Genomic DNA, 11,834 nt, shown 5'->3' on the forward strand with positions numbered 1-11,834 from the left:
CCAGGATACTGCTCCTACTGTAACTTCGTGTTCAGATAACAGTGCCATCAATCAAGATGTTACTGTCCAGTATGGTGTTTCTTTACCTAAAAGAGTCACTAAGAAACCGAAGTGGTTGTCTGATTTTGTTGCTTTCATAACCAGAAAATTGTAATTCACAGTGTTTTTTTTTTTTTTTTTTTTTTCATAAGGGGGGAAGGTGTGTTGTGTTGTGCGCGAGTCAGCGCGAGTACATGCTTGGTGCGAGGTTTTCCTCGTGTATTCTCCACGTGGACTCGCGCCGACTCGTGCTATTGTTTTCATTCAATTTGGTCTCGAGTGTTATTATTGTTCAATTGTGCATCACTCGAGACCATCCCCAGTTCGCTGTACATGTACTGTTTGCCTTAACTGTATAGTGGTCAGTTACTGGCGATCTTCTCAGAGATTGGAGCTGTATGCAGGGAGTGCTTCATTTGTATGAATAAACTTGTTTCTACAACTCTTACTTGTTGATATTTACTCAACACAAAACTATCTAACATAACATATTTATGGCTGAGTTGCTCAGTAGAGCGCAGCAAGTTCGCCTACTGCGCTGCACTGTGTGACAGGAAGGCTCCGTATTTAAAGCAATATGGCACATTCCTGCCTTTTCTCCTGTGCTGGCCCTCTTTTGGTTGCCTAGCACCAATGCAGGCACTCTTGCACCATGGTGCAGGGGTGCCTGGGTTGTAAGGAGGATTGTTTTGTGAGGAAGGGGGTATCTTCCTGCACAAAAACCATCCCTTGGGGCGGTTTCCTCTTTCTATGTGTGCAGCAGGATGAAAGGAAAAAGCGAGAAATAACCACAATTTCCCCTGTTACACCTCACCTGAGAAGGTGTAGGTGTTTGGCGCATTCCCAGGTCTACCACTTCTGGTAAATCTGAGAAAGTATCATAATCCATGGATATTGCATGGGAACACTCATGCGATCCCCATGGAAACGCCATCCTTGTGCAGAGTAATGCAACTTCTCAATTTGAGTTGAGCTGCATTACTCGAGGTTTATGAAGCTACTTAGGGCCGTGTAAGGTGGCCTTGCATGGCTTCATAAATCTCATTAGGTCTCGACTAGCCTGCAGCGTGCATGCGCTGCTCGCTTTCCAAGGCATGGTGTATATACTATACCAGGGAAGCTTGGCATAAGCTCCACCCACTCTCCGCCCATTTTTTTATTTGGCTTTTAGCCTTAATGCTGCCTCCTGATTGGTTTCCATCTTGTTAGTCCCTCCTCGTGACGGCCATGGTGCAATTTGTAGGCTTCCGAGGCTATTGGCCCCTTTACGGAACACTATTTTTTCCCCTCATACAGTCTGTGATTGTTCGCCAACCCCTCACCCCCCACTCTTGTTCGTGCCTTTATTAACAGCCCAACTCCCATTTCAAATGCAATACGTTTCGCGTAAATGCGAGTAGTATTGCTTTGCAAATGCTTGTTTAAAATAGTGAGCGTTAACATGCGCGCTGCCTCATATTCTACATGTGCGCTAAACGTCCACGTGCACGTGGATTCCCTGGCTCACCCGGAAGCTGCTTGCAGCTCTGTTGCTCGTTTTGTTTGGCAACACATCAAGCAGCTTTCTCATTGCTGTCCTCCCCCACACCCCGGCGCCGCGCTAAACATTCAGCATTATCAACATGGGCGCCATATTTTAGCAGGCGTCCCTGTCTCCCATCTTAGAGTGTGCACACGGCTCTGCATTAGTACCACCTCCTCACTGTGTCTCTACAGCCCATGCACCGACTATGTGCAACACTCACTGAAAGAGTCCCCCCCCCGCACGTTGGACTAGCCAGGGACCACCTCTCCTCAGATGACAAAGTACACTTTCTCGGCGGGGGTCCCATATCTGAACTCTGTCCTAAACTATGCTCGCTGCTGGGTAGGAGTGACTTCTTACCTATAAAATCTGGTACTTTTGCGTTGATTTAAATGACAGTAGCGAGCCGGTAGCCTATGTGTCCCAGAATGTTGATGGAAGCACGGAATTAGGATGAGAAGCAGGGTTGTTGTGGGCAGAGGTGGGGGCGGATGTAAGCTTTTGGTGGGGTGGATCGAGATTCATGAAACTGTGTGGGTGGGGTATGCAGGAGAAACACCATGGAGTACCTGGAAGACCAGGACCAACAGTTTATATTTGACATTTTGTAGCCAAGATGGCGTCGGATTTTCGGGTGGGTGATGGTCTACTGAGGTTAAATATGTTCATGTTGCTAAGTTGGACGCCTTTTTCTAAGGATGAGATGCCATCTAGTAGGTTAGTCAGGTTATTTCAAAAATCACTTTTGCTTATTAAAATAATAATGACTATTTTGGATCCATCGCTCTGTGGAATGGCTGATTTCATCAAAACGTGCCTGCGTGCACTTTGTACCTCTCTGCTGTGCTAGGAATATGCATGTAAAGGATCCCGAGGTTGTCGAGATGTGTATCAGTAAGAACTCTGATTTGGGCGGCTTCACCTCTGTGCTTTTCCTATCTCAATTGTCTTGACAAGAATCTCACAGCTCGATGAGGGGGTCAGGAGGACTTAAAGCCAAGTAAGCATTGCGAGAAAGACAATGGGGCATTTTAGCAACAAATAGCGATATTTATCTCTAAATGCGCTTAGCGCATTTTTTTTATCGCTGCCTATCTCCGGATATTATCGCAGAGATAACGTGCTATTAGCAACGTTTATCTCTAATGAGATAAAATATCCAGCGATAGCGGCTCAATGCGTGAATATCACTGGAAATCCAGCGATATTCAGGCATTAACGCTAATGGGGACTTAACCTGAATATCCACCTCCCATTGGATATACAGGTTAAGTTGTGGTCTGAGCAGGCATTAGAATCTGGCGATAATCGCGCTTAGCGCAACTTTTTTAATCGCGCAGCCTGTCTTGCTAATAGGCAATAGTTGTGTTAGCGACTGCTTTCAGTCGCTAACAGTTTGGGTACGCCCACTTTGCATGTCATTAGCAATAAATATCGCTGACATGCAAAGTGGGCCCCAAACCGGTTGCTATCGCCTACAAGCTGTCGCTAACTGCTGTTAGCGACAGCTTGCTAATAGGGCGATAAAATTATTGCTGCTTTAGCGGGGAAAAAGTCCCGCTAAAGCGGCGATAGTGCCCTTGCTAATATGCCCCAATGTCTGACTGCAGTCTTCCTTCAATGACCGGCCTAGGCCCTGCTGCAGCCTGCAGGGCTTTAAGTGGGCCGGGTCGTGCGGTGCTGAGCACCAGCAGTTCTCAAAAGCAGGTGCCGAGATGGGCCCCTATCGGGCTCTCCATTTCTGCCCTCACCCTCAGGTTGGAAAATAGAATCTTAACTGCTGCTCAAAGACTTTGATGTAATTTCAAAGAGAATCGTTTTAGTTCTTTCACAGTCTCATCAGAACTGAAGCATTTTCAATATTATATACAACAAAGCCATAGTGGGTGCTTATTTATTATATGCAACTAACAACCATTAACAAATCCAAAAGGCCTGGCTTCTTTCAGGTGTGATGCTACTTGTTGCATTACATATCTGGATGCAATGAGAGAAGCAGAAAAATTCCAGAGGGGCGGCACACTATTCTGAGCACAGATTTTTAATTTATGTTTTATAAGCCACGCTGCGTGCTTTCTAAGATGGACATGTGAAGTGTCTATTCTGACTGGAAGTCTTTCTAGACTGTTCTCTTGCATTTGTCCTATTTTGAGAAATTGTCACCCTTGCTCTCTCTGTTCATTGCAAAAAATACAATATTGGGTCACATTTTCAAAACACTAATTGGAAAAAAGAATAACAAGCATTGGCAATGCCAATCGGTCTCGCTATTAGGATCTTATATGTATTTAGCTATGCAGCAGATTAGCGTGGGTGCTGAATCACTTTCGCACTAGAAGTCCGGGTAAGTGTGCATGAATAAGGAAGGAACTTTTTGAGGCAGCAGAAGCTCTCTGCACACATCAGCTAAAATGCAGAGTGTCGCGCTCCGCCTCTGCTTATGTGCTGCATAGCTAAATACATATAAGATCCCAATGGCGAAACCGATTGGCATTGCCAATGCTTGTTTTTAAGTTGTCGCTCCTGCACCACATTGCTTGTTGCAAGAGCGATGCAAAGGGGCTCTTAAATATGCCCCATCAAGAAAGAACTGGAGCTCAAGCACCAGAATTCAAAGAACGTGGCCTGCAGTGGTTGAGCTACACAACCTTGGAAACAGGAACATTGAAAGCTTAGGACAATGCTCATGCGAGGGTTTAGACTGACAAACGTGTTTGTTTATTAATATGAATTTGAAATTTACCAGATAGAGCCTCCTGTAAATGTTTTGTAGAAATAAAAATTCAGTTATACAGTGAAGAAGATTTATCTACACTTTGAGCCATATTTATGGCAAAGTCACACATGCAGCGCAGCAAGTTATCTTGCCGCGCTGCGTGACAGGGAAAGGGCAGAAATGCACCATGTTTAAAAGACTATGGGGCATATTATCAAGGGGGTTTATCTCCGCGTTTTTGGCTTTAAAAGCCAAGAAAGCGGAGATAAAATTATGTCCCTATTACCTAACTGTCGCTAACACCAGTTAGCGACAGCTAGTAGGAGATAGCTACCATCTTGGGCCCCGCTTTGCATGTCAGTGATATTTATCACTAATGACATGCAAAGTGGGCGTGCCAAGATGTTAGCGACTGGAAACAGTCGCTAACATCGCTATCTCCTATTACCAACTAAGCGCAAATATCTCCAAAAGCTAACACCTGCCCTGAGCAATTCTTAGCCATGTTATCCAATGGTAGGTGGATAACATGACTAAGAGCATTAGCTCGGTAATGCATGAATATCGCTGACTTTTTAGCGATATTCATGCATTTCGGACGATTTTTATCGCTTAGGAGATAAACCTTGATAATAGCAGGGTTCCTAAGCGATAAAAATCGCCGCAGCTCGGCGATAAAAATATTGCCGCTAAGCCAACATAGCGATAATTATCACTAGTTGTTGGTAATATGCCCCTATGGCACTTTCCCGCCTTTCTCCACTTGCAACATGGTCCAAGGGTGCCTGTGTTGTAAGGAGGATTGTTTTTGTGCAGGAAGGGCCACCTTCCGGCAAAAAATACAACCTCCTGGGGCATTTTCCTCTTTCTATGTGTGCTGCAGAACACAGCACAGATAGAAAGAGGAAGCAACGCAGAGAGATATAGCTATTTATCCTCATTATGCCTCACCTTGGAAGGTGTAGCATTTTGGTGCATTCCCAGGTCTCACAGAATTGATGAATCTTGGACTGCGTCAAAATCTATAGGAGTTGAGCGGGAACACCCATACAACGCCCATGGAATGCCTTTGCAGGGCAGAGTAATGCAATGCAGTGATTTGCGCTGCGTTGCATTACTTTGGATTTATGAAGCCATGCAGTGTTTGCGTGGTGCAAGCGCGATGCAACCCCACACATAAATAGGCCATTTTGCACCTGTGCAGTCATCAAAATTGAATGCAAGCTGGCACAGTGTTGATTTGATATTTATTTTCTGCAACAAAATGTTTTTTGACCTGCAAAGATGTCTAAAAGTGACGCAATTTATAACTTTACGTTGCTTTGTGGTACTTTGCGTCAAGCAGGCACTCACTTACGGTTTTTGATGCAAATATTTACAAACACCAGTAGACAAGGATTTGCACCAAAATATAATGCCTCCTTGAGCCAGGAGTTTACTTGCAGAAATCTTGTTATTTCTCTAAACCTTTCAAACTTTGCACATATGCTGATTGCAATTTACACTTATAATGTTTGAAAAGCTTTAAAGTATGTCTCAGAATAGTTTCTTGTAATGGAATGTTACACTTTTAGTACAAAACCTATCCTAGACAACATGCACACATCCTTGCACTGTGTTGAAAAGGGGGAACGCCCAGTGCTAGGCATAGAGCACTAACGCTAATGAAGAAAGAAGCAGTGGCATATTTAAGTAGATAGGGCACTGCCCAACGCTCTCTTACAAGCACAACGCTGAACAGCAACTTAAGTTGAAATGTGACATAAAATGTAACTCCTTTTTACTGTACATCACAAAGACCTGTGAGCACCACTTTCCGTTGCGCTGCACCGCAGGAGCACCTGTGCAGGCATTAGTAAATATACCCCTGTGGAAAATTAATTTTAATCAGCGAAATTGTGCATATCATAGGTTTGGTTTACTTTACATACAAGGCCACATTGTGCACAACATTTAACCCCTTCGCTGCGGCCGCGATTTTACCACTGTGCGGTAAACAAAAGAAAAGGGCGGGGCCGTGACGAACCCCAGCCGTCATCAGCACACGTCCACTGCGGGGCGTGACGGCTGGGGTTCATCACCAGCATGGGAGGGGTTAAACAAGCATGGTTTATAAACATTGGGGCATATTTACAAAGAAATGAGGCAGCGTTGCAAGCAATTGAGCTGCACCACGTTATTTTGAAAATGCAGGGAAACGCCGTATTCACAAGAAAACAAAGGACCCCTATGGTTTCCCTTGCACCAATTCTAAAGAAACTGCTTGGCACCAATGTAGACACCCTTGCACCGTGGTGAAATAAAGATAATGCAGATATTTCTCCTCGTTATACCTCACCTGGGAAGGCGTAGCATTTTGATGCGTTCCCAGGTCTACCACTAATGGTAAATCTTGGAATGCACCAAACTCCATGGGTAGATGGCTGGGAACACCCACGCTGCACCCATAGTATGCCTCCCTAGAGCAGAGTACCACAAGGCAGCGACTTGCGCTGCCTTGTGTTATTCTAGATTTGGCAATCACTGCACAGCCGCGCAAGGCGGCCTTGCGTGGCATGGTAAATCTCATCTAGGTTTTGCATTGCACTTGCGTTACCTTCCGTGGTGCAAGGACAATGACAAACATGCCCCACTGTGTTTAGTAATATAGCCTTTTAGGACTGGGCTTCTTTTGAACCAGATAGATACAGCGATTATGGACATCTCTTCATGGTCGCTCTTCCCTGGAACCAGAGGTGGTGTGACTTACCAGAGGCTGTACCAAGAAGGGCAACGCAGGCGAGGAGCCAGAGGAATGCCATGATGCTTCAAGTCTTCGCCAGACACGATTGAAACATTAACCTAAGGGCTTTTTATATCCGCCTGAAACCAGTCAAGCGCAGCCACATGTGAAAAGGCCTTCAGGAATGAGAATTGGAAAATGTGACCAAGCAGCATCATGCTATCTGCAGACCTTGGGGAGATAAGGATACGGGTTGCACGTTACCAGTTCTCTGAATGACAAAATGTGATACGGTATGTTTCCACTGGAGAAGTCTGGTTTTGAGACAATTGCTCCTATGCATGAGCTGTGCTATGATTACACTGCAGGCAGGCTATTGAGATTGATGTTTAGCGACTGTGGGGCATATTTACAAGCCCCTATTTCCACCAGTCCGTCACTTTTTTGATGCTCTGGTGGCGTAGCACCATTTCCCTTATTTACAAATTGTTGCTAAGCCACTTAACGTGGCTTAACGGCATGCCACCTTCTAAATATGCCCCTTTCTGCCACAGTCCTCGGCAAAAGGGAGTGTATTGGGAGTTGCTGTGGGCGTTCAACCACAACACATGTTGCTTTTTGATGCTGACCCAGATTTACAAGGCTGAGTTAGCGCTTAAACCTAACGCCGTGGACTACCAGGCATTGGGAGGAGCAATAAATGAAGAGAAATTAATACTTTCTCCTTGTGTCACCATTCTATGTGTGCTGCATTCTGCAGCACACCTGGAAAGAGCAAATCACCATTATGGATTGTTCCTTCCTGCACTTAAAGAATCACCCCTGCAGCGCAGGCACCCTTGCTACATTGTGGCAGGGTGCCTGCAACTGGTGCTAGGCAGATTTTTTGCATCAGTGCTACATTATTGTGAATACAGCGCATCCAGCATTTTAAAGATGTCGGAGTGCGGCACCGCTGAATTTGGCACAGCTCTGCGTGCCGACTTTTTGGGAGAAATATGCCCCTGTATGTTGCATGTCAGATGCATTGAACACATCTTCTAAAAAAACATATATGTGCTGCGTTTTCTGTTTTGGTCTGCCTACAAGCAGCTTTAGCTGTCCCCAAGGCTTCATACTATCAATTTGTCAGAAATTACAGTTAGAAGTTCAGAGAGTGGGGCCTTCAAATAGACCCAGTGTATGTTCTTTGATGCATTTACTTTCCAGACATAACATTTTTATTGATGATTTATTGTTTTTTTGTTGAGAAAGCATTTTCTGTTTTCCTGTCATTAAGGTGCAGTGCTATTCACTATTCATCCATGTTCATTTGTTTCACCTTGCTATTATGATATCAAAGTGGATATAAAGCATTTTTTTTTACACATGTAGGTGCTTATTTTCCAATAATATCTGCTATGCAATATTTAAGGTGCATGCTTTATAAACTTTCCGCTTAAAAGATGAAGGTTTCATTGGTTTCAATTCCTTTTGATAAAACTCATCTGTGACTATAGAGCTTTACTCTGCTATTGCAGTTAATTCAGTACAAGGAGACTACTCCCAACTCCAATACTGGTGTAGCCTCATGAATTGCATCTTTATCGGATCTACTTTTCAGGACAGCAGGAGACAACCTACTCAGGCCCAGATTTATGAAACCCAGGTGTTGCCATTTCGTCCCACAAGGTGGCGCAAAGCAACGCAAAGGCTTCTGTTAGATTTACTAGGCCACGCAAAGCTACCTTGCATGGCTCTGCATGCTTTGGTGATTATGGAGTAGCGCAAGGCACCAAACTATCTCCAAACCACGGGGACCTCAATGGGCAGCACATTTGCCCCTTCGGTGGCCGGACTGTACGTGTACAATTTTGAAAAGAAGTTCGTTCTGAGTCATACGAACCCTTTCAAGTCCAATATGATCTTATGGCAATGTTATATTGACAATGTCCTGTTGCTATGGAAGGGAGATGAAGCCTCTCTGAGTCCTTTTTTCACATGGATCAACACCTGCAATCCCCACCTGAGGTTCACGCATGAATATGCCAGTGATAGTGTCACCTTCCTCGATATCACCATAAATAAGAGAGAACATCTGCTTCAGACAAAGACGTACTATAAGCCGACGACGAAAAACAACTTGTTGTTGTTTAATAGTTTTCATCCCCGTCCTCTACGGGAGAATCTCCCCTATGGACAATATCTTCGCATTAGAAGAAATTGCAGTGAACAGTCTGATTTCAAAAAACAAGCAGATGATTTGACAGAGAAACTGGCAGCACGCAATTACCCGAAGAGGATCCTCAACAAGAGTCGGAAAAGAGCCCTAAACCAGGACAGAGACGCATTGCTGGAGAACATCCCTAAAAATACAGCACAAGAAGTCCCACTAACGTGTGTAACAACTTATAACACGATGTCCAACATGGTGAGCCGATGCATCCAGAAAAATTGGAAAATTCTAACGAGCAACAAATTGAAATGGGAAAAAACGCTCTTTTCTTACAGAAGAGAGAGCAGTCTGAAGGACGCGCTAGTCCATACACGCCCGGCCAAGAAACAAAACAACCCTGTTTCTACTGTCCTATCATCCTGGGGGCTCCCAGCAGTGAAGGGACACTTCCCTTGTGGAGATTGTAGTATTTGTCACCTTACCACGCACTCAAAAAAATTGTTGAACCTTGAACCAGGCGAGCAATGGGAACAACGTGGTCATACCAATTGCAATACCAGTAATGTGGTATATTTGATCATCTGTACTTGTGGTTTAAAGTATGTTGGTATGACCACCAGAAGAGTAAAGTTAAGAATCTGCGAGCACCGCAGTAACATTCGGTGCAAACGCAATGCAACGAAACTCACCAACCATTTCATTGCCAACAATCACACACCGAATGATATGCGGTGGACGGTGGTGGAACACATCCAGGGTGACAAAAAACTTCTGTTTGAAAAAGAGCAGCGGTGGATTCATCGTCTATCAAGTCACAAACATGGACTAAACGATGATATCCCATGGGGTTCTGTACTTAGGCGCTAAATGAGATAATAATCGATACCCCTATAAAGTAGATCCTGCTTCCCCCCTTTCTGTTCATGAAATCACCCTTACAGAGCTCTGTGATTAAACTTATGAGTATAAATTTGATATTGAACATCTAATCTTTAAACTCAGCCATGCCATGTGCCTGATTTCAGGTACTTATGTATTAGCCTGCCTCAACCTCCCTCCGCTTGACACACTACTAGTCGGAGTCCTAAGGGAGCTAGTAACACGCGAACCAGTGCACCAATATCATCATGATTAGGGCTCCCGGTTTTCCGTATTTACGGATTTTTACATATAAATACAGACGGAAAAGTATTTTTCCTTTGTCTGTATTTATATGTAAAAGCGGAAAAATACGAGTAAGCAAATCAATTTTGCTGCGCTGCTGCCTTTGTTCAGAGTTGCCGTGCCCTGCTCAGATTCTGGGAATTCCTTTGCAGTGACGTACTGTGGACCTATTGGCTCAGGGTCTTCAAGTGACCCTGAGCCAATCCCGGTTGTTTAGAGAGTCAGTGTGGGCGTGCTAATACCTCCAGCCTTCCAGGGATCCAGGACTCCACCACCGGAGTTAGCCTGCGCCAGCCCGCCGCCATTTGCACTTTCAAGGCACCTGTATGTGCCCTATTATGTTGAAAGATCGATAGCCTTAAATGCCGCTCCTGCCTCTCTCTCTCCCTCTGCAGCCTCGGGCTCCTGCCCTCCCGCCCCCACCCACGCAGCACCGGCTGTTTGCATCCCCGGTGTTCGTTTTGGTTTTTCTTGTGATTGCATTTTTAATCTTAAAAGATATGACTTTGCATTTTTATTAGTCTTAGAAAAGTAACAATCACAAGAAAAACCAAAATGAACACCGGGGATGCAAACAGCTGGTGCGGCGTAAGTGGTGTGGGGGAGGGAGGGCAGCAGCCCGAGGCTGCAGAGGGACAGAGAAGCATCTTAGAGAGGCCAGTGATTAAGCCCCAGAATTTGGGGGGGGGGGGGATTTCCTTACATAAAATCACACAAGTGATTAGCCAATCAAACATGAGTCTTTGCCATATACACGTTTTACTTCATAACAATAATAATCTTGCATAATAAATATGAAATGTTAAATACGTTTCTGTAATTTAGTTTGTTGTTGGAAATGGAACTTCCACAGCCTCTATGATGTGAACAGAGAAAAGACCATCAGCTCCAGACGGGTTTTAAAATATAATCGGGCATAAAGATTACATTTGATGAACCGCATTGCAATACACGTGCACAGATTGGTTTATTTTCTGCTGAGTTCAACAGTGCATATGTTTTACATAAACCTTTTTAGACTGGGGGAAGAGAGAGAGGAGTAATACAATGGTGATCCTTTTTTTCATTGCAAGACAAAATCATGCTGTGTTTGAGAGTAACATTTTGAATGGCATCTGATGAATGTGCACAGCATGGAAGGTGCGATCTCCTAGCAGAATTAAAGTGGCCCTTTCACCTCACATTGCTGGGTAGCACACAGTCATACCCATTGCATGCTATACTTGCCCACCTTCACTTTCTGTCTAAACTCACCTGCACATTGTTGATTTGGTAGAAGTGAGGACAAGCAGTCCCTCCCATAGCCATCAGTTGTTAGTAGGGCTCGGAGGAGCCATTCCAGTGTCATCAGTAAATATTGAACTGGTTTTCAGTGGTCTTCATTTCATTAACAAACCAGAAAGAGCCTCAATGTCTGCAATTTCTCTGGAAATGCACATGTGCTTGTACTACAATGGCAAAGATTTCAGATGAATGTATTGTGTTGACCAATAACAACCCAGCGCTGGTGTGC

The 11,834-nt window shown here is 44.5% G+C and overlaps 1 protein-coding gene across 1 annotated transcript in view; it reads right to left on the bottom strand.

The window, feature by feature from the left end:
- LOC147677582 (chymotrypsinogen 2-like) overlaps window positions 1–7,163 on the bottom strand; it is a 61,640-nt gene extending 54,477 nt beyond the window's left edge. Inside the window, exon 1 of the mRNA XM_086945241.1 lies at window positions 7,030–7,163. Coding sequence (XP_086801367.1) covers window positions 7,030–7,081 — 52 coding nt within the window. The 5' untranslated portion in view covers window positions 7,082–7,163. The remainder of the gene's footprint in view (window positions 1–7,029) is intronic.
- Window positions 7,164–11,834: the final 4,671 nt, after the last annotated feature.

This window comes from Lissotriton vulgaris, chromosome 12, assembly GCF_964263255.1.
Source record: "Lissotriton vulgaris chromosome 12, aLisVul1.2, whole genome shotgun sequence".
Lineage (NCBI taxonomy): Eukaryota > Metazoa > Chordata > Amphibia > Caudata > Salamandridae > Lissotriton > Lissotriton vulgaris.